At 39.4% G+C, this 23,047-nt stretch overlaps 1 protein-coding gene across 1 annotated transcript in view; it reads left to right on the top strand.

Moving 5' to 3' along the window:
- The window catches only part of NOL10 (nucleolar protein 10), a 94,604-nt gene that overhangs the window by 41,308 nt on the left and 30,249 nt on the right, over positions 1–23,047 (top strand). Inside the window, exons 14-17 of the mRNA XM_004005682.6 lie at positions 15,600–15,726; positions 19,545–19,624; positions 19,820–19,918; positions 20,953–21,042. Coding sequence (XP_004005731.1) covers positions 15,600–15,726; positions 19,545–19,624; positions 19,820–19,918; positions 20,953–21,042 — 396 coding nt within the window. The remainder of the gene's footprint in view (positions 1–15,599; positions 15,727–19,544; positions 19,625–19,819; positions 19,919–20,952; positions 21,043–23,047) is intronic.

Here is a 23,047-nt window from a genome sequence, read left to right as displayed (position 1 = left end):
AACTAGAGGTTGAGAGAGTACTACTGAACGCCATGGGTTTTGCTGTCAGTTATTGGCCGGATGGCATCACCGACTCGATGGATGTGAGTTTGAGTGAACTCCGGGAGTTGGTGATGGACAGGGAGGCCTGGCGTGCTGCGATTCATGGGGTCACAAAGAGTTGGACACAACTGAGCAACTGAACTGAACTGACTGAACTGATTGAAACAGAAAGCAGTGATGAAATCTGGTTGCTTAAATTAAAAATCAGTTTTAAAGCTGAAGTCCATTTCCCACATTCTGTTATCAAAAGCACACTATAGAAAATGGCCAATAAAGACAAGTAGAAAACTCACTCTTCCATTAACCAAAGTGAAAGTGAAAGTCACTCAGTTGTGTCCAGCTCTTTGCGACCCCATGACCACATAGTTCATGGAATTCTCCAGGCCAGAATACTGGAGTGGGTAGCCTTTCCCTTCTCCAGGGGATCTTTCCAACCCAGGGATTGAACCCAGGTCTCCTACATTGCAGGTGGGTTCTTTACCAGCTGAGTCACAAGGAAAGCCCAAGAATACTGGCGTGGGTAGCCTATCCGTTCTCCAGCGAATCTTCCTGACCCAGGGATCGAACTGGGATCTCCTGCATTGCAGGTGGAGTCTTTGCCAACTGAGCTGCCAGAGAAGGGCAAACACATTTTACCATTTTGCTCTGTTTTTTCCATTGTTTTTAATTGATATGATCTAATATCTTGCTTTTTTCTCACTTCCTGTTTTCCCATGTTATTATAAACTCTTAGAGATCACTGTTATGTGGTTGAGATGAGGCATGCGATTTGAAAGGGACTGCTTGAGTGTTTTCTTCAAAAGATATTTGTTCCCAGTACCTCTCATAGCATTGCCATACTGAGGATGATTCTGGTAATTTAAGATAAGTTTTCGGTGACAAGGCCCCTGGCTGTCGGTTGCCCTCTGTATCTGATGTTGGTCGACACCCGAGGCACATGTGCTCTTTTAGACTTACTGAAGGGCAGCCCGAAGGATTTTCAGGTTTGACTTTAATTGCTGCTGTTCTGTGCTCTGCTCAGTTGTGTCTAACTCTTTGTGACCCCGTGGACTGTAGCCCGCCAGTCAAGAAGTCTGGAGTAGGTTGCCGTTTCCTCCTCCAGGGAATCTTCCTGATCCAGGGAGCAAAGCTGAGTCTCTTGGGTCTTCTGCATTGGCAGGCAGATTCTTTTGCACCATCTTGTTAATCTTAGCTGCTTGACTGTAGAACCTGGTCTCTATGTAAGAAGTTAAACCAATGAAATTACAGCTCAGAAGTATTAAATACAGTGGTCAGAGTAGAAGAAAGAGAAAGAAATTTTAAATATAGTTAGCAAGTTCAGAATGAGTGAGATAGGGCTTTGCAGTGGTATCTATGAAAAAGGGTTTGGGGGTTTTGTTCAGTTCTAAGTCAAAGGAATAAATTTAGCAGGATGTTGGCAGTGATTCCACATGTGAGTAGGGCTGGGGAAGGACAAGAGATACAGTGAAGGGCTGATCTTGGGGTTGTTAATATGCTTGTTCATTGAGAAGTAATTCACAGATAGAGGATTAGAGAAAGCTCAGAAAAAGAGTTCAGGAATTGTGTTATCAAAAAAAAAAAAAAGGAATTGTGTTATCAGGCACCATCTAGAGAAGGAATGTTTATAGGATTTAGGAAAAGAATAAGTTCCTAAAAGAAAGGCACCCCATGGGAGGTAAAGAAAATGATGCACATTAGACTAAGGAAGAAAATTTTCATTATTGAGTGTGTGGAAAGAGCTATCAGAATACAGGAAGCAGTGGAAAAGGAAAGAGAAGACAAATATGAATGAAAAACCTGATTCATTTTAAATTGAGTTCAACTCTGAGTTCAGAGATGGGTATTTTTTAGATGTCTTGATTCATGAAAATGTAGATGGAACATACATTTAATTTTGTTCTCTAAGAAAAGCATTTAAAAGATAAAGCCAATCCCATAGGAAAGATCTGCGGGATAAGACATCTTATGGAAGGTGATAGACCTAATTTTATGGAGAAAAATACGTGAGGCACTTATAGGCAGAACAGCAGGTTAGTGGCAGTTAATTACAAGCTCCATGTATTTTCATTACTTTTTCTAATTAACAGAAAAAGAGAGGGATGAAAAGCAGAGTGAGCTTATTTTCTAACTTACCCAACCTCACAGCAGATCTCTTGTAACTGAATTTTCTCTTATGCATGAAATTGCTTTATAAGGTGTCGTGTTCTATTTGTAATCTTTCAGTTATATGTTCAAAATTGTGAAATGGGAAGTAAGGCATGAGTGTCAGGTGGCTAATAAAGCATCTGTTCTAATACAAACAAGTTGTTTGTGTCTTTACAAGGGGGAAATGTGGACTTCCTATTTTAATCTAAACACTTTCAGGCAGTAACAGTATCTTTGGCATTTTTCTCAACAAAGGAAATCCTCTCCATTTCCCATCACATTTTATTGGGTCACCAGAATAGCAGACGCACAGAGAGCATTAATGTGTAACACTCAGGAAGTAATTTTCTGAACATCCTGTCACATTTTCAAAAGTTAATTTCAGTTCCGGCAAGGTAAAAATGAACGTAATTTCCATATGGAAATATTTGACGCACGTATAGCATTAACTTATTCTGTTAATATGTTTTTAGATGATACTTGTTTTTGCTAAAACGGTTGCACATCTGGCATGCCTGTGTGCTTGAAAGCTTCCTATTCAGATGCTGGTTTTTAGTTTTAAATCAAATATTGACCAAAGATCATGTCTTTCCAGCTCTGGTGATTCCTTCTGTCTTGGTGCTCACCAGGTTCATCTCTTTACCATTCTTGTTTCGGGCAAAAGAGAGATGGGAATCACTCTGGTACTCCAGGGGCCTGTTGGTATAGTCGCCTAGAAGGTGGTGGTAGAAGGTAGTGCTTACAGCCAGGGGTCAGTTTTTAGTTTCTGAGTTTGCCTGATGGTCTGAATCCTCTGGCACTTTCTTTGACTAATATGCGTATTACCTACTGTGGAGTTCTTGTGTTTTGTTTTTTCTTTTTTAAACTTAAAAATAGACAAGTTATACAAATAGGTAAGAAATTTGAGTTAAGTTCTTTTAAAAGCCCAGGCTAATTCAGAAAACAAAAAGAAAGTTCTAAGACTTGGACTTTCTTTTACTTTAATATGGTGTCCTCTCAAATTCCAGGCAAGTTTATCTTCCAGTGCACATGTGCCTGGATGTCAGCACGCTCAGGGCATGACTTTTGTGTGTTTTACTTTCTGCTGTATCCCTGGTGACTAGAACCATGTCCAGTACTTCGTGGGCCCTCAGTGAACATGTGCTGATTTGAAGGAATGCGTATTTGACACTTCATTTACAAAATTTTATTATGTAAATATCTCAAATATGCATAAGAGTAAAGATGGATATAATGAGCCTCCGTCTATCCGTCTCCTTGCTTCAGTGTCATCTGCTTTTCCCCCATGCCCTTTTGGGTGATGATTGTGGGATTGACTTGTGTTATTAGCAGTTTAAATTGCTCTAGAAGGTAGTTGTGAAAATTGTTGTTGTTGCTGTTCAGTCACTCAGTCGTGTCTTTGCAACCTCATGGGCTACAGCACGCCAGGCTTCCTTGTCTTTCATTATCTTCTGGAGTTTGCTCAAACTCATGTGCATGAATCAGTGATGCCATCCAATCATCTCATCCTCTGCCACCCTCTTCTCCTGCTTCAGTCTTTCCCAGCAGCAGGGTCTTTTCCAGTGAGTAGGCTCTTCGCATCACATGGCCACAATTACTAAATGGAGGGAATTCCCTGGTGGTTCACTGCCAAGGGCCCAGGTTCATTCTTTGGTTGGGGAGCGAAGATCCCATGACTTCCCTGCATTGCACAGCAGATTCTTAACCACTGGACCACCAGGGAAGTCCCTGTACTGAATCCTGAAGGATGTGTAGGAATTAACCAGTGAAGAGGTAGAAAGAGAGAGCTTTCTGCACACAGGAATTGAAATGAGAGCCTCAGATCTGTTCAGTGCACTGGGAAGGAGCTTAGGTTTTCTAGGGATAGGGAGGGGCAAGAGATAAGTAAAACTGGAGAGATAAAAAGGCCTATATCCAAACCTTTTGTACAGTGTTTTTGGTTTTGGTTTAAAGTGGAGTGGCATGATTTTGATGGGTTTTATTCAGGGGTGTGAGATCAGATATGGGGATAAGATTATTCTGCCTGTAGGAAGGGGTGACTTTGAAGCAGGGGTTGTGCCTGTTAGTTGCTCAGTCCTGTCTAACTCTTTTTGACCCCATGGACTGCAGCCCTCCAGGGGATCTTCCTGACCCAGGGATCAAACCGGGTCTCCTGGATTGCAGGCAGATTCTTTACCGTCTGAGCCACCAGGGAAGCAGGAGTTAGGATTGTAATTGATCAGGAAAAGTTCTGTGAGCTCCCTCTGAGATACTGGCAATGGGTGGTGAAGGAAGACACAGAAGAGACAATAAGGAGGTAATACATCCTTAGGGCTTGGTGATCATTAGGTGGTTGTTCAGTAGCTAAGTCATCTCTGACTTTTTGCAACCTCATGAACTGCAGCGCGCTAGGCTTCCCTCTCTTTCACTGTCACCTGCAGTTTGCTCGGATTCATATCCATTGCGTCGGTGATGCCATCCAGCCATATCATCCTCTGTTGCTCCCTTCTTCTCCTGCCCTCAGTCTTTCCCAGCATCAAGGTCTTTTCCAATGAGTTAGTTCTTTGCACCAAGTGGCCAAAGTATTGGAGCATCAGCATCAGTCTTTCCAGTGAATATTCAGGGTTGGTTTCCTTTAGGATTGACTGGTTTGATGTCCTTGCAGTCCAAGGGACTCTCAAGAGTATTCTCCAGTTAAAAAGCATCAATTCTTAGACACTCAGCCTTCATTATGGTCTAACTCTCACATCTGTTCATGGCTACTGGAAAAACCATAGCTTTAGGATTTACTGGTTGGATCTTCTTGCAGTTCAAGGGACTGTCAAGAGTCTTCTCCAGCACCACAATTCGAAAGCATCATTTCTGTGGCACTCAGCCTTCTTAATCGTCCAACAACATCCGTACATGACTACTAGAAAAACCATAGCTTTGACTGTATGGATCTTTGTCAGCAAAGTGATATTTCTGCTTTTTAATACACTGGCTAGGCTTTTCATAGCTTTCCTTCCAAGGAGCAAGTGTCTTTTAATTTCATGGCTGCTGTCACTGTCCACGGTGATTTTAGAGTCCAAGAAAATAAAAATTGCCACTGTTTCCATTGTTTCCTCATGTATTAGCCATGAAGTGATGGGACTGGATGCCCATGATCTTAGTTTTTTGAGTATTGAGTTTTAACCCAGCTTTTTCACTCTCCCTTTTCACCTTCATCAAGAAGGCTCTTTTTAGTACTCCTTTGGTTTCTGCCATTAGAGTGGCATCATCTGCATTTCTGAGATTGTGGTTGATATTTCTCAAAACGAAAGTTGTGAGTGAGTTAAGTTCTTGAATTTTCTGGAGAGAAAAAAAGAGCTTTTGTCTTTCATAAAGGTCTCTTCTCAGTCAATATCACAAATATACGAAGTTCACTAAGGGCCTCAATCCTGAATTATAGGCTGGACCCCTGCTTCTCTTCATAAAGATCATCTGAAACAATTGATGTTTCAGTTTGATGTTGTATGGCTTGTTGATCAGTTGGTAACTCCATTTGTATGTGTGCCTCTCTGCCTTTGGGAACATTGTTTTACTTTAGGAAAGATGCTTTATTTAAAAAAAAATGAAATGTATGAACCGAAGAAGTCCTTCATAACTGCCACTCCCGCTAGCGTTGTTAACAAGATGGTGTACATTCTCTTTCCCTCCATGCCCATCCTGCAAACCCTGCCCACGCACTAGCGTGTGATTTTGCAGAATTGGGATCTCATGATGCATACTGTTCTGAGAGAGATTTTTGTCCTGCAAAGGTATATCAACATTATTCTGATCAGATCAGATAAATGTAAAGTAAACCCATTCTTTTTAATAGTTCCACAATATTTCATTATATAGGTATGTCATAATTTATTTGCCTACTTTCCTATTAATGGGTATTCATCACTCATTTCTTTGAGTTTTCTAAACCAGTGCTGTTCAGAAAACTTTCTCTAATGGAAACGTTCCAAGATGTGCTCTGTCCAACATGGCAGCAAATAGCCATGTGTGATTGATTATTGAGCATTTGAAATGCGCTCAGTGTGCCTCGGTTCAGTTCAGTTCAGTCGCTCAGTTGTGTCCAACTGTTTGCGACCCCATGAATCGCAGCACGCCAGGCCTCCCCGTCCATCACCAACTCCCGGAGTTCACCCAAACTCAAGTCCATTGAGTTGGTGATGCCATCTAGCCATCTCATCCTCTGTCATCCCCTTCTCCTGCCCCCAATCCCTCCCAGCATCAGAGTCTTTTCCAGTGAGTCAACTCTTCGCATTACTGGAGTTTCCTTCCAAAAAACACCCAGGACTGATCTCCGTTAGAATGGACTGGTTGGATCTCCTTGCAGTCCAAGGGACTCTCAAGAGTCTTCTCCAACACCACAGTTCAAAAGCATCAATTCTTAGGCGCTTAGCTTTCTTCACAGTCCAATTCTCACATCCATACATGACCACTGGAAAAACCATAGCCTTGACTGGATGGACCTTAGTCGGCAAAGTAATGTCTCTGCTTTTGAATATGTTATCTAGGCTGGTCATAACTTTTCTTCCAAGGAGTAAGTGTCTTTTAATTTCATGGCTGCAATCACCATCTGCAGTGATTTTGGAGCCCCCCAAAATAAAGTCTGACACTGTTTCCCCATCTATTTCCCATGAAGTGATGGGACCAGATGCCATGATCTTAGTTTTCTGAATGTTGAGCTTTAAGCCAACTTTTTCACTCTCCTCTTTCACTTTCATCAAGAGGCTTTTTAGTTCCTCTTCACTTTGTGCCATAAGGGTGGTGTCATCTGCATATCTGAGGTTATTGATATTTTCCCGGCAATCTTGATTCTAGCTTGTGCTTCATTCAGCCCAGCATTTCTCTTGATGTACTCTGCAGTTCCTAAGGAACTGAATTTTACATTGTATTCCATCTTAGTTAAGTCTGAGTAGCCACATGTAGCTAGTGGCTACTGTATTGGACAACACAGAGTCAAGTTAAGTCATTAAGCTGTTTGCTTGGATCATATTACTTGGACCTTCATAAATTACAGTTTAATGCTTCTTTGATGTTTAACAGTCATATGAAGTTTCTTTCGTAAACGTGTTTTAAAGAAATACTGTCCAGTTAAGAGTTCCTTAGAGAGAGATCTATGAAATGGTTCTCAAGTTTAGTTCTAAAAGAGAGCTTCTCTTCCCAGATATATTAGTACGCTTCTTTTATCAAGTAAATAGTGTCCCTCTACCTTATTATACGTCACTTTTTGCCTTGGTTACCATGGAGTCTGATTTTTGGAGTCCAGTTTTTGGTTCTGCTATAGGAGGTGATCTTTTCCCTTTCATCACTCCCCCCATCAAACGACATAGCTTTCCTTTCATTCTGAGTTTGAAGATGTCATTATATGTATGCTTTTCCTTGTAAAGCACTTCTCTTTTTGAAAATGATTAGATTTATGTCAGGTTTTTGAAATCTATCCTAAGACTTCACTAAGAAAAGATTAATACAACATACATACTGCATCCTTCCCACAACCTTGTACATACACACACATACCGTATATCCTAGTGAAAGAAGAAAGCAAGTGAAGTCCCTCAGTCGTGTCCGACTCTTTGCGACCCCATAGATGTAGCCTACCAGGCTCTTCCGTCCATGGGATTTTCCAGGCAAGAGTACTAGAGTGGGTTGCCATTTCCTTCTCCAGAGGATCTTCCCGACCCAGGGATCGAACCCGGGTCTCCCACATTGTAGGCAGACGCTTTACCGTCTGAGCCACCAGGGAAGTCTGTATATCCTAGTAAGGCCATTATATTGTCATGTGTAGGAATCCTGTCTGTCATCATAGTGGGGAACACGCGTATTTAAAATCTGAAATAGACTTTTCACCTGGGTTGTAGAAAATTACTGAAGTGCATTATAGTTGATTACATATTATTCAATTATGACTTGAACTTGGGTTCTTTTACCCTCTTTTGCTCTGTCAGTATAATGCTCTACTTTGGCTTTCTTTGGGAATATATGGAAAATCTTCTTTTGCTTGAATTTAAAGTGCATTCTTCAGGATTTCCTAGTTCCAAATGGTACCTTGTAGATAAATTTTTTTTTTTTTTTGGTATGTAGATAAATATTAACTGCTAAATGTTGGGGCAAAATATTTTTTGGACTCCCCCCCCTAAAAAAAAATAGCAGTGTTGAGGAGTGTAACCTTAATTTTAAAACATTTTACTCTTCCTATGTCTCTGCCAAGTTTCTTCAGGATACCCTTAGATTTTACATGGACTTTAGAATTAGAAGGCATCAGAATATGCTGAAAAATTTTTAATAAATTCCTTTGCCTGTAAGGAAGTAGGATAGAACCAGGAAACTGCTGATGTGGTAACCAGGATAGCACACTAAAACCATCTGTGTAACTCCTGGCAGGAATAAAATGACAAAACAAGATCTTGGAGAGTGGGTGTTACCAGGTGTGTGATCAAAAAGATAAATACATTCTCAAATGATTAAATTGGCCGAGTGCCTTTAGCACCCATGGGGCTGTTGGCATGTATTCTTATGTGCAGACATAGCCGTCAAGGTTGAGCATTTTTAGCATAGTTAGGAAATTGGGACCGGAAAAGACTGGAAGCAGAAGATTTTAACATTGCTTGGAGTCTTTGGAGCTGTGGACTCTGGGTGTGAACTTGAGGAAACTGCGTGGAACATGATAAACATCCAGTGATACTTGCTGCAGAGCCACAGTCAGGCTCTCTAGGAGAGAATGAGGAGGAGACCCTGCGAGAGCACGTTTGCCCCATTTAACAGTGGACTTCAAAAAAGAAGGACCATGTTAAGATTCTTCCTTTTTTCTTGAGCTTTGAAGGAAGATGGAAGCTGAGGACTTTTTCATACTATTTAATGACTATTTGTAATTTTTGGAAAAAGCAAAAATGAACAGTTTTTCATTCTAACTCAAATTAGAAATACTTAGGTTAAATATAGTACAGCTTTGAATACTTAAAAGAGAACTTGAAGACATTTGGTTTATGAAGGAATGTCATGGTTTTGAATAAGATTTTTGCTCTCTTGAATTGGCCATGGTTCACTTGAGAGTAATTCTTTTAAGCCCTTTTCCTCAATTTAGCAGGACTATTTGGTGTTCACTAAGCTTGCATGTTCTGAATATCATCAAGCTCAAAGTCAGTAGATCTCCAGTGGATATATGCATTTAGTTTTCAGTGCATATAAAAGTTATGTTTACATTATACTATATTGTGTGCAAGAGCATTCTGTCTAAAAAATGTACATTTCTTAATTTTAAAATATTTTATTGCTAAAAAAGAGGGGGGCTTTCCTGGTGGCTCAGCGGTAAAGAATCCACCTGCCAATGCCAGAGATATGGTTTGATCCCAGAGTCAGGAAGAATCCCCTTGAGAAGGAAATGGCAACCCACTCCAATATTATTGCCCAGGAAATCCCGTGGACGGAGGAGCCTGGCAAGGCTACAGTCCATGAGATGCCAAGAAAGCAACTGAGCACACACACTCCTACTTAGTTGCTAAGTCGTGTCTGACTCTTTGTGACCACCACGGACTGTAGCCTTGCCAGGCTTCTCTGTTCATGTAATTTCCCAGGCAAGAAAACTGGAGTGGGTTGTCATTTCCTTCTCCAGGGGATCTTGATCCCAGGGATCAACAGCCTGCTAATCGGCATCTGACAACACAGGGTTGTCACACACCTTCAATTTCTGAAGAACATAGTATCAGCAAAGTGCAATAAAATGAGGTCTGTGCCTGTGTTGGAGAATTCCCAGATAGAGACTTTGGGAAGGCTGTCTTTGGGGATCTTTAGTTTTCTATAGAGAATCCCCCAGTTTCTCACCAGGAGTGCTGGGGGTTTCAGCTGGCAGGGATGGAAGCCCAGCAGCACGCGTATGGCTCCTGGGTTGGAAACGGGGTGGAGGGCCACGTACTTTGATGTGTAGGCTGCCAGTTAGTTTGTCGATTCCAGCCTTACAGCTCAAGTCACCACTGCTGGGTATCCACGCACGTGGAGCAGCTTTCCTTCACTCTCTCCAGGGAACGGTCCTCTGGTTTCTTAAGGGGCTTCATCAACTCCGTCATCTCCCCTCTGTTCAGGCCTGTCTTCCCAGATACATGGAGCCTGGGAGTGCTGGGTCTCAAGGACTCTAAGGAATAAATCTAGTCTCCTCCTTGTTATTACCTCTGTAATTTATGCTGTGTTAAATCTGTTAACCACTGTATTTTCTTCTCTTGTTCTTTTTGTCCTTGCAGGTTATTATCTTTTATATTGATTTACTGTCATTTTAACTAGGCTTGGGAGGGAGAGGATATAATATATAGTTAGTGTGCCACTAAAATGTTTGTCAGCTGATGGTGGTAGGGTAGCATAAGTGATCCTACTGTTTCCTTTTCACCTGGCCTTATTTTATGATCGAGCTTCCCTGGTGGCCCAGGGGTAAAGAATCTACCTGCCAATGCAGGAGACGCGGGTTCAATCCTTGGGTGGGGAAGATGCCCTGGAGAAGGAAATGGCAACCCACTCCAGTATTCTTGCCTGAGAAATCCCATGGACAGAGGAGCCTGGCAGGCTATAGTCCATTGGGTTGTAGTCGGACACGACTTAGCAACTAAACAATTATTTTATTTTATTATCATTTTATTTCAGTGTCTAAACTACTTTTTAAAAACGGAATGAAAATTGAAACCATGGTGGATAATAATTTTTCTCCTTTTTAAAATAAGTATTTTTAAATGTTAAAATTAAATCGCTCTTTTGCTAATCTGATTTTTAGGAATGAGAGAACAAAGCACTACAAGTCAGGTACCTTTAAATGACTCATAATTACTCACGCAAATGCATGTAAACTTGAATATGCAATTAGGCAGCTCATTATGTTGCAAATGCAATTACATGCTCAAATTCATGGTCACTCCCTTGGCTCACCCAGCTGTCTCTCTTGTCTTAGGCTTATTTATGATCGGTTATTAGTAATCCCCAGCTGTCAGAATTTGAAAATACATGCTGGTGCTAGTGGTGTCATTCAGCTTATAATGGAGGGAAAGTTTGAAAAGGAAGTTTGCCTTTGAGTTTATGTACGCAGGGTTGGTCGTCTTAGTTGGCAAAATCCCATTCCCCTTCTGAAGGTAGAGGCTTTCCATTTAGAAAAATTATCATCATTAATAGTGGTTAATGATATTTACAGTACAGTATACTCCATCATCTCTGATCTGCCCTTCTGAAGTCCAAAAAGCCCTTAGTTGTTTTTTTGTTTTGTTCTGTTTTATTATAACTTATTGGCGGCAAAATCAGAAATGCTTCATTAGGACTCAAATCTGACATGTAATGACAAGACTGTTTATAGTCTGTTTATCCAGATCACTAGCATGAAGATGTATGGATTTTGCCTCAGAAAACTTTTAATATGTTTAGTTATGGACCACTGACCCAGACACCACTGAAGACTTTACGTAAAAGCAGTATACATACTGTTGTTACCTTTCGGAAAATGCCTAAGGTTCTGAGTTTCAGATGCTTTTTGGCCCCAGCAGTTTCTAATAAAGAATATTGGCCTTACAGTGAGAGTAACAGAGTCCACATTAGATATGGGTTAAAATTCTAGTTGGGGGAAACTTTAACTGGTAGATGTATTAGACCACTTGGGTATTTTACATACAGTTAATTTCCCATTTTGATTCAGGGTTACTGTGAAAAAAGAAGGAAGTTATTTATTATATGCTGATATAGTTCTACTAAATGGAGTAATTAAGAGTTTTCTTAGTTACTAAAGTTTTTTAAATTGTTTTTAGATAATTAGTTTAAAACTCAAGATAACAATTTCATATTTAATTGCTATTCTATATTGTCAGTGACTTAGATTAATAGTAGGAAATACTCTCAGTATTGTTCTAAGTAAATGGAAAGGACTGTCATCTATATTGAGTTAGTACAGTTGGTTCTTTGTCTCTAATAATGTCAGTAATTGTTAATCACCCTCGATCTATTAAAACCATCCATCCAGTAATCCTCAATACTTAGTTCTGCCTTAACCCAGCTTTAGGTGTGGTACATTGGTTTTTAAAAAGAAGAAGCGAAGGGATACCGTTTTCTGTCAACTCTCTGAGAATTTGAATATTGTCTTTCCTCCCCACTCTTCATCATTTTTGTCCGTTACCAGAATATACGAGAATTTTGAGGTTTTAAACTAGGCATATATGCTTAACCTCTTACAGGTAGCTTGTAATCATGCAGACAAATAATCTTGGGCATGTGGCATGTATTTTCATGTACCTTCAAATTGGTTCTTTTCCCCAAATGGATTAGAGCAAGCAGATACTTGGCTGCATTTGAGTCAAGGGCGTCCCATAGCACACCAATAAAGATTCTCTCTTTTGGAGGACAGGTATTTCTGTTTAAATTGGTTGTCATTAAAATTGCTGAGAAACACCTCAGTATCCTTTATAGCAGTTTGTTGAGTCAGTTTCCAATTCTGTACTTTTACTAACCTGTACTTTAGAAAACTCTTTATGAATAAACAGTGGAATATCATAGATCACTGAAGTTTAAAATAGAAGAATCTTCACCAGGTTTCTGAAACAAAACTCTTAGTTGCGTAAAAATGTAGATCATCAAAGAATAATCCGTTTTGACTGCAGCAGAGAATATAACAATATAATGATACTACAGAAAACCTAGAAACTTTTGAGATAGTAAGTAATAGTATGTCGGTTATTTAAAAAAAAAAAAGATGTTTTCTTCAAGTTGTGAAGCCTGAATTTTAAGAATAAGTTAATTTATTTTAAAATCTTAGTTGAAGGATTAACATTTTATGAGTAAGGATGGTGAGGAAATTTTACACATGAATTAATACTGTGGTCGTTACAGATACATCAGAGCTGTGCATGATGTGGTTAAACTCTCTTTGTTGTTTAAGCCAACCACTGTTTTTGCAACTTATTGGGGGTAGACCTTTGCGGAAAGCTCTTATGTCGATAAAACCTCTAGTTAATGCCAGCTAAATCAGTAATTTCAACTTTGTTATCATCATTTTGATGTTTTTTTCTCTGAGTAGGAAGTAGGGAAACGTGATTAATAAAATGAGCCCATTAGACTTTCTTGTTTTTGATGGAACTATTTCCTCCTGTAAAATTTGATGGTCGTGAATTTGATGGCAGAGATTATTTACCTAGCCAGACTTGTCCCTAGAGAGGCAATCTGCAACAATTCCATTAGAATCCAGACAACAATCAAGAAACATAATTAAAAAGAACCACGTGAAAGTAAGTCAGATCTGGTCTGATATTTTGATACTCCTACATCTCTTCCCCCAGGAATAGTCAGTAAACCCAGAGTAGTATCTTTTCATTGTCTTTGAACCCCATGTTTATGACTGATATAAGGTTTAAATGTGAAACTATTGTGAGGTCCTAGACAATTTAAAAAATACTTTTGCCAGACAAGACCTTTTAAGTCTTGTTTGGAAATCTTAAATGCATTCATATGTGTTTTATGTATGAATCGATTTATTTATGAAACCCTTAACACCTGCTACTTGGCAGGCAATGTTCTAGGTACTGGAAATTAAGCACTTAAAACAGGTGAAGTTTGGACCCTCCTGTAAGAACCTACCTTGGATCTTAACGTCCCGGAAAAGTGCTAATAGTGAATATACCTTGTTCCTCTCTGAAAGAGAAGGCTGCTGTCCTGGGTCATACAGCAGCACGTGGTAGAGCTGCACTTTTGCAGCTTTGTGACTGATGGAAAGCAGATTCCTTTGTAGCTCCGGTGCCTAAACTCTCACTCTCAGAAGATGCCCCGTGGTTTTCCTAGTTTGCTCACATGTTCATTGCAGCCGGAAGTCCTTTCAGATATGCTTATCCCAACCCAGCCTGTTTCATCTGGCCCTCACTTGTCTCCCACACGGACTCAGTGCAATCTCAGTCCATTTCTTTAAGCAGCTGAGTGTGTGTGCATGTGCATGCGTGTGCACACACATACACGCTATCTGCTCCAGTTAGGTTTTTTAACTCCTTGGGGGGTAAGACCATGGTCGGGGACTTTGGTTTAGCACAGTGTTTTATATCTAGTAGTAATTAATATCAGTATTTGTTGACTTCAAGCGACTGTCCTAAAATTGCTTAATATCAGAACAGTTTCTTTAAAGTGGTCTACATTGATTTTTTTTTTTTTTTAATGCCTTGCATTTCTTCAAGATTTGTCTTTTATGGTTAGTCAAACCACTTAGTGTATCAAGACCTTTCCTTCTGTTTTTAAGAATTATATAGATTATGCTTGTAAGAAAATTCTCAGTGGTACTTTTTAATGGTCATTAAGAGTTGTTTTTCTTGTTCATGAGCCCCATAGCCTTTGGCAGGAGTGGTGGGATCACTCTCTTTCTAATCAGGCAAAATAATAAAACTAAATTATATGGCTATATCTAACATCTGCTTTTTTCTTTTTTTTTTAAATGGTTGAAGAGGATATTAGGGGCCATTTTTCTTTGATGTAACTCTCTTCCTCCTGCCTTCCTTTCTCTAAAAAGTTTAAGCTAGATTTAATAATTTCCACTATGAGTTTTGTTCTTTGTTTAATTGATTACAGAATACACAGGCGGATAGATCCATTTTGTAAGAGCCCAGAGTTCTCTCTTCTGAAAGCCTCTACCATGAGGTTGGCTTTCCTGCTGGGTGTTATTTCCTTTGGGATAAATGTTGACCTCAGTGGGTGAGGTATCTGGTGGGAAAAAGTTGTATCAAGGGCAAAAAAGTGAAAAACAATCATTATTTTATGGAAGTAATTGGGTTACAAATTGAAGTATCCATATTTTATTACTTGGTTATACATTCTCTTTAATCCTTTGTTTCTCAGCCTTTCATTGGGACTAATTGTGGATCTTGGCCATCCCTTTTAGGTTAAATCTGAAGAATTCTATACACAGAATTTTAATTTTTTCATCAACTACATGAAATGGACCATGTAAGATAGAATGTAATTATCAAGTCATTAGTTGAAAACTCTTAAGAAAGGGTGATTCTCCTTTTGTTTAGACTTTTGTTTGTTGTGCATGACAAACTTAAAAAATCTGCTATGCCAAGTGTATGCCTTTGTAAATTCTATTTATGTTTTGAATGAGAGAGGTGGTGGAACTATATAGATGGATGTTATTCTTAGTATCTGAGTTATTACTTATTTTTCATAGTTCTCACGTAGGAATATTTATTAATAGCATTGTATCCCAGACTGAGATTTTTCTTCCCTTGTAAGCCTAAGCTTCTTCCTACTTTGTTTATTCTTTTCCATTATAGACGTGGTGATGCATTTTGCAGTTATTTCTCAGTACTTCTGATGGAATCAAGGATTTTAAAAGTATATTTATGGAAGCTGGTTGTAAAATAACTGGCTCTTAGTTGATATGATGAGGGTATACACTTGATAACTTTTTGTCAACCCGGCAGGTTTTGGGTCCTGCTCCCAGGTGGTGCTCCTTCTTGGACAACTTGACAGAAGAATTAGAAGAGAACCCAGAAAGCACAGTTTATGATGATTACAAATTTGTCACCAAGAAAGACCTTGAAAATTTAGGTAAAAGAAAATTACGATGAAATGTTTATAAAATTATTTCTACTTGTTTTGAATTTTGAACATCAGAAGTGATGGAGGCACATTTATCTGATGTTGCAGATCTTCTCTTTCTGACGAATCAGGTATTAAACATAGTGCGGATAGTGTCTGCTTAGAAGATCCAGATAAGTTCAGTCTACTGAAGTGTTTTTGTATGTTAAGTGAGGAACAATTTTTTTAGCCTACCATCTATGTATAGGAAAATACCAGTCCAGGAAGCAGTGACTTTCTTTCAAGTACTATTTGAATATAATAAGATTGTGAGAAATCTCAGAGACTGCACGTAAATGATTTTTGTCTCTTTTGTAGGTTTGCTTATTAATAGATCTAATCCACAACTTAGAAACCATGGGTTGAATCCTCAGATATGTAGAACCTTAACTGTTTTTGGGTTTAAAGAATACAAACCAAAAATGCTTCTTAATAATGGCCAACGTTAAAATATGGCTTACGTGTGCCCAGGCAGTATTCTGAATGTTTTATATACATTTTATTTAATCCTCACACCTATGGAGTGGATATTATTATGATTTCATTTTATAGGTAAAGAAACTGAGGCATGGAAAGATTAAAGTAACTTCCCAAAGGCTTCAGTGGTGGTAAATGTGAGGGTTATAATTTAAACCTAGAGTCTTTGCTCTTAACTAGCCTCAGCCATACTGACACCCTGAAGAACATATTTGTCTTAGTTGACTAGGACTAGTTTGCAGGATGAGAGTAGGTTTTGTTAATCTTGCTCTCTTGGGAAAAGCGTGCATAGCAAATTATTGAGAACAGGAAAACAGGATCCATTCTTCACAAGCCTAGGCAGCTTAGTTGTCTTTAGAACAAAGAGATATACAATAGCTGTTAAAAGAAAATAAGTCATGTAACAGATTAGACAAGAGTCTTAAACGTTATATTTAAACTATATCTTTAGTACAGTTAATTCAGGCAAAATTATTTTCTGCCAGCTACCACCAAAATAATTCCTTAAATTTTAATGTGTTTAAAAAGAAAAGAGTTGTGTTTAGCCTTTAGAAAAGTGACTTACGGATGAAATAAGGTAAAATAGATCTTTCTGTGGAAATGCCTTCTTAAATATCTCCAGCGTAATTTTTACAGTATGGATGTGTGACACTCACCTACATTCTTACACTGGAGAATAAAAAGACATTTTTATTTTGTGAATTTTTAAAAACTACTTTGTTTAGTATATTTTGGGTGCTTTTTTGGGTGCATAGTCTCTTGACTATGTTTATTTTGGGTGAGGAAGGCAGTTTTAAAGGTTTAAATATGTACATTCATGCTGCCAACTTTTTTCTTCAGATGCTTATATTTTTATGTATTTATTTCGCTGCACAAAGTCTTAGTTGCAACACACAGCATCTTTAGTTGGTGACATGTGAACTCTTAGTTGCAGCATGTGGGATCTTGTTCCCCAACCAGGGTTCAAATCTGGGTCCCCTGCATTGGGAGCATGGAGTCTTAGCCACTGGGCCATCAGGGAATTCCCCACACTGCTTTGAGACTATGCAAATAGATATAATAATCAACAAAATAAATTATACTAGAAATCATCTTCATGTCGATTATTATCTTTTAATATAAATTAGCCATTGGTTATATTTTTCAATAGATTTTACCATCAGTATAAACCATTTATTGAATAAGTAGCTTATGTTAAAGTGAAAATAAGGCCATGTAACTGACTTCTCTTGTTTCTTAAGATTATAGCATTTGAAAACTTGCTAAGTTCTGTCATTTCCTAGCTATGGCCTTTAGCAGGTCCTGTACCATGCCATTTCCTGGAATGTGTTGCGTGGCCCCCTGCTTCTGTAAGAAGTGCTAGGTGGGCAGCATAGTGGCTAATACAGGCTTCAGAGAGGCTGACGTGGGTTCACACCCGACCTCTACCGCGTAATAGCTCTGTGACTTAACCAGTTTACTTAACTACATTGTGCCTTGGTTTCCTCATCTATAAAATAATAACAATGATACCTACCCATCGAGTTGCTTAGAGAATGAATCCTATCATGCTTGAAAATTACTCAGTACAGTATTTAAACAATCCATAATGTTACCTATCATTTTAAGAGATTTGTGACAAATAAGTTTGAGAAATGTTCAGTTTAACCAAGTTAGATCAGTTTCTCTACTGTGGACTTTCAGCCTTTAATGTCATTATACACTGTAAATTGCCAGGCGGGAGGACACTTACTTAGTCACAGAACCTCATCTTCCTCCAAGATCTGTTGGGGCTAGTGTTCTCTGGAGCTAAGGATGAGAAAACCTGATGCCAGATCTCTCCTTAGAATTGTTTTAATATGAAAAACTTCCTGCTGGATTTTATTCATGACCTAACTTGGAATGGGAATAATTCTGGGCCATAAATAGTTCTATATACTTAATAGAGGAAATTAAAAGTTATAAAAACACATGTGCAGGTACCTCGATGCAGATTGTTGTGCATTTGGACATTTCATTAAGGTTCAGCCCGCCCCACTGCCCTTTTAAGTTTCCACTGTGCAAATTCAAACAATGGAGTTTTATTGACCTAACATTCTAGGAAAGTATTTTTCTGACCAAGACTTATAATTACCTTATGAAATTATCCTAAATTTAGGTTTGGCTTTTGATGTTGTTCTATTTAAGTTTTGTACACCTATGTGTACAAAGTTATGTACACCTAGACATTATTTGTAGCCCTGGAGGGTTGTTTATTTCTAAAATTTGGAAATCAGGGTAACGCTTTCCTTGAAACCTTAGTCACTTAGTATTATACCAACTAAAGCTGCTGTTCATGTGAATTATTTCATAGGCGATCTTATTCTGAAGATGAATATTCTCATAACCTTTCTCTGTGTAAATATTTGCAGTTAATAGTTTCTATGACATAGGCAGGGCATCCTTATGTGACCCCCAGCACCACTAATTGTAAATGAAGTCTACTAAATCTTGGGAACCCTGTGAAAGAAACTCTTTAAAGCAGGGCTGCTAGACACTCATCGGCATTGGACTTTTCATTCATCCTTAATGCAGTATGCGTGTATAATAGTACATGTGTTGGTAGACATTTGCCAGTTATTCTGTTTTAGGGGAACGCATACCTTTTCTACATTATTGTTGTGACACAGTTTTTCTTTTGTTTTTGGAAATTACGGGCCATCTCCCTCCCCCACCTCACTCCCGCCCCTATCCCGGTCCTGTTCTTGCTTGGCAATATGAAAGTTGACAACCTAGTGTTGAATCTCAGTATTATTTTTAGATTTAAAACTGGCTTATGGAATAAAGGGCTTCCCTGGTGGCTCAGAGGGTAAAGTGTCTGCCTGCAATGCAGGAGACCTGGTTTGATCCCTAGGTCGGGAAGATCCCCTGGAGAAGGAAATGGCAACCCACTCCAGGTCTCTTGCCTGGAGAATCCCATGGACGGAGGAGCCTGGTAGGCTACAGTCCACAGAGTTGCAAAGAGTGACACGACTGAGTGACTTCACTTTCATGGAAAGAAAAATACCTGAGAACCAATAGTATGGGGAGCCCTTCTTTACTAGTCTGTTACAGCTCATGAATACCTTTCTAGCATTTTTATGCTTAGTACAATGTTACATTAAAAATAAGTAAGATAATGTTGCTGAAGTAGATTAAAATTTTCTTTGCAGTTGTTAAAGAAGATTAGTGGTTCTAATCCTTAAATTTTTACTTAGAAGTGAAATTATAATCAAATTGTAGTCCATGAAAAACTGCTGAATTGTAATCAAGATTTCATAAAGATCTGCCCTCTTCTGGTTAACTTCCCCCAGGGCTCACACATCTCATTGGATCACCTTTTCTTCGGGCATATATGCATGGATTTTTCATGGATATAAGGCTCTACCACAAGGTAAGTACAAAGCTACAGTTATTTAAGGTGACTGACAATCACTTTGTGGCCATTTCTTCTCTACTTATGTATATTTTTATAAAACATACTTAAGATTTGTAAAATATCTATCCTTTGGCATAATATTCATGCTGTATATGAGACATGCTGCTAAATATAGTTCTCTTCTGTTTCATTTTCTTCTTCTTCAAAAAGGTGAAACTGATGGTAAATCCATTTGCTTATGAAGAATATAGGAAAGATAAGATCCGGCAGAAGATAGAAGAAACACGAGCACAGAGAGTGCAGTTAAAGGTAAATGTTAGAGTCAGCATCGAAGCTACTAGAGAAAGGCTCTTCGTTTTTATTTTGTTTATTATTCGGAGAAGCTTTCCATCCATTTCTTTCTTTTCCCATTCTTAGTTTACGTCATTCACTAATATTCTTGACATGTTTTATTTGTCGTGAGGGTGGATGCTCTAGTTTCATCCTTACGGTAAAGGTAGGTGTTGTGGCAAGTAATGCCAGGTGAGCTGATACTGTCGGTCCTACCAAGGAAATATGATGCTGTTTTCAAACAGGTGTTTTTAGACTTTGGAGTGCTGGGGCTTTGATAATCCCCATTTCTTGGTGACACGTGGGAATGTCTTAGGCTAGCTGCTTGGATCATGGGAAATGGTCGTCAGACTATGCCAGGGCCCAGACAGGAGTCAGGCCACTCTAGTTCTATTATCAGAGAATTTAATGTAAAAGAATTGTTACCCGGTTATTAGAGAGGTGAAGAGGCAGAAACACTGCAGTACTCATAAAGGAGGCGGTGGCTACAGGGAGCAGCTAACTTGCCAGGACTGGGCAGTAGACAGGCGGGCCTAGAGACTCGGACCTCGGAGGAGGGCTGACAGCTGGTGGTGGGGCCCTCGAGGCAGGACGAGGCTGTTCCCGGGAGTGTGGGGAAGCCACAAACTGGACTCTCTTGCTCTACTGGAGCCACATCATTGCTGCCAGGAGACAGAACTATTGATGCACGACACCAGCCCTGCAGCCAGCAGAGGGGAAGTGGAAACCCCATCTCCTCCTGCCTTCCCGGCCTGATCGAGATCAACCACCGAGGGATATGATCGTTTCTAACTGGACATTTTGTAAAACGCACACACACACTGTCAGTGCAGAGACTAGTAGCAAGCTTGTCCTTTTTCCAGATTGTTAGGTAAAAGCAGTGAATATGTGTGTGTATATTGGCCAGGGCGGTGTAGGACATGGAGTCCCTTTGTCCCTACTCTTTGTTTTAACCTTCAAAGCTCAATTGTAGGTATTGCAGTACAACTTTTTATTTTTTTCTCCTCCACTAGAAATTGCCAAAAGTTAACAAAGAGCTGGCACTTAAATTAATTGAGGAAGAGGAGGAGAAACAAAAATCTACCTGGAAAAAGAAAGTTAAGGTAAGATTTTATAAGGCAAAGAAAATCTTGATAAGTTATTTCTCTGTTTTCTTGATAGTAAATCGTATCCTTTTACTTTGAAAATATGTTTAGTTTTCCTTGTTCCCTCTGCTTATTAGATAGTATATGCTCAGTATGGAAAGTTTGTAAAACAGATAAGAATATAAAGAAGAAAGTCACTCATGTACTTCTATCCAGAGAAAGGCATCATTAATAGTTTAGTGAATTTCCTTCCTGTCTTATTTATCTTAAAATTATAAACTGTAATAGGATACTACTATATATATATAAATATAATATTTATCTTGGGTCTGTAAAATAACACACGTGGCTTCCCATTTTACTAAACAATCTTTATAAATATTTTGAGAGCTGCATATTTTATCTTGTGGATGTATTTTAAATAACCCTTTTATTGTTAAATGTTTAGTTTGTTTATTGTTTTTCTTTGTAGTCACTAGGTTTGTTTATAACTGAAAAACTAACCAGCTTTCGTTTAGACTTGGCATTACTGGGCGCATGCACTCTAAGGAATAACTGCTCTCTACCTTCCATCACTGATGTAAAATGGACAAGGTCGGTCATTAACTAAGTAAGGGTCAGCTGGTGGTGTCAAGACAGGAGGCGGATTTTTTCTCATTTTCCCAGAGAATTGAGAGCTTCCTTGTTCCTCTCCGTGCTATTTCCCCATCGGCTTAGATCAGGCAGGCAGATAAGTGGGCCGGACTCTTCTCTGGAATGAGTTGTAAAGATCCCATCTCTCCTAAGAGCCTTCAGGACCTGCCTGCCTGAGTCGATGGCCAAACTTTGTGTCCGGGCCAGCTGTGTTGAGCTGTCCGGAGAGTTTTGTTAGTGTTTGTTCTTTTCTGTTCTCTCCCTAGTTTTTTAACCAGGTAAGTGAATGGAGACAAGTGAGCTCTTCGTGTGTTTATTTTTGTACCACTCTTCAGGAGTGTCAGGGGGCTGCCACTGAAAAGTCTCATGTCTGGTCCCCCTTGCTCACCAATTGTGTCCTTGTGGGTGCCCCTGAGCTTCACTGGGTCATAGCTTGTTCTTCTCTAAGATGAAGAGTAGGACTGTGGTGGGGACGGGGGGCCTTCTTGGTGCTGTGATTGTGTTTGTGGCTGTGTACCTTCCTAATTTCATCAGTGTATCACATGTATGCGTAGAGCTTTAAGTGTTCAAAATGTAAGTGCTTCTGGCTCCCTTGACGTTCTCTTTGGCATGCTTCCAGTGATTTTCTTGTTAACCCAGCCCGAGGATGGTTAGGGAGGTAACTTGTTAGCTTTATAGATCATTCCCCAAGCTTCACAGATACCATCTTTGGATTTACACACTGGAAGCTGCAGTGGGAAGGGAGAGGAGCTGGTTATGCCGAGGTCTTCTTTCCTGTCTACAGTTTATGCATCTGAGTCTGTATGACATTCAGTGTTAAAAAGAATACAACACAAATTAACGTTTAATTTTAATACTTTGTGCAGCATGGTTTACACAGTGTACAGGAGCCTTTCTTAAAAGTCTTATAATTATGAAGATGTGGGGGAAGCCCTGTTTCTCTCTGCCCCTCTTCTTCACACTCTTGCTGAGGTTAGAGACGGCCGAAGGAGACAGAGCACACAGTCGGCGTTTGCTGTGCCCAGGGGTGCAGGATGGTAGCAACAACCCCAAGAGCTGAAAACATGCAGAGTGACCTCCAGAGTCTATGGGAAAGTCATGGTTGTCTGTGCCTTTAAAACAATTTATGGGGTTATCCTATAAAGAAGCATCTAGCTACGTGCTGTTCATACTGCAAGTACAAAGAGGAAGAACCTGAGAAATCCCTCTCTTCTTCCATCAATTTCCCTTCAGCTATTGGAAGCTGGAAGCATGGTGTTTGTAGTGGTGTGAACTCTAGAATACTGCTGGAAAGGGGTGTTTGTCATTGACTTTTCAGTGGCTTGCTGACCCAAGTCAGGTCTCATGATCAGAGTTCAGTTTCTTTCCAGAAATACTTAAATTTAGGAAG

The sequence above is a fragment of the Ovis aries genome, chromosome 3, assembly GCF_016772045.2.
Source record: "Ovis aries strain OAR_USU_Benz2616 breed Rambouillet chromosome 3, ARS-UI_Ramb_v3.0, whole genome shotgun sequence".
NCBI classification, from domain to species: Eukaryota; Metazoa; Chordata; class Mammalia; order Artiodactyla; family Bovidae; genus Ovis; species Ovis aries.
Note: the sequence above shows the minus strand (reverse complement) of the source record. Positions and strands in the feature narration are given on the sequence as shown.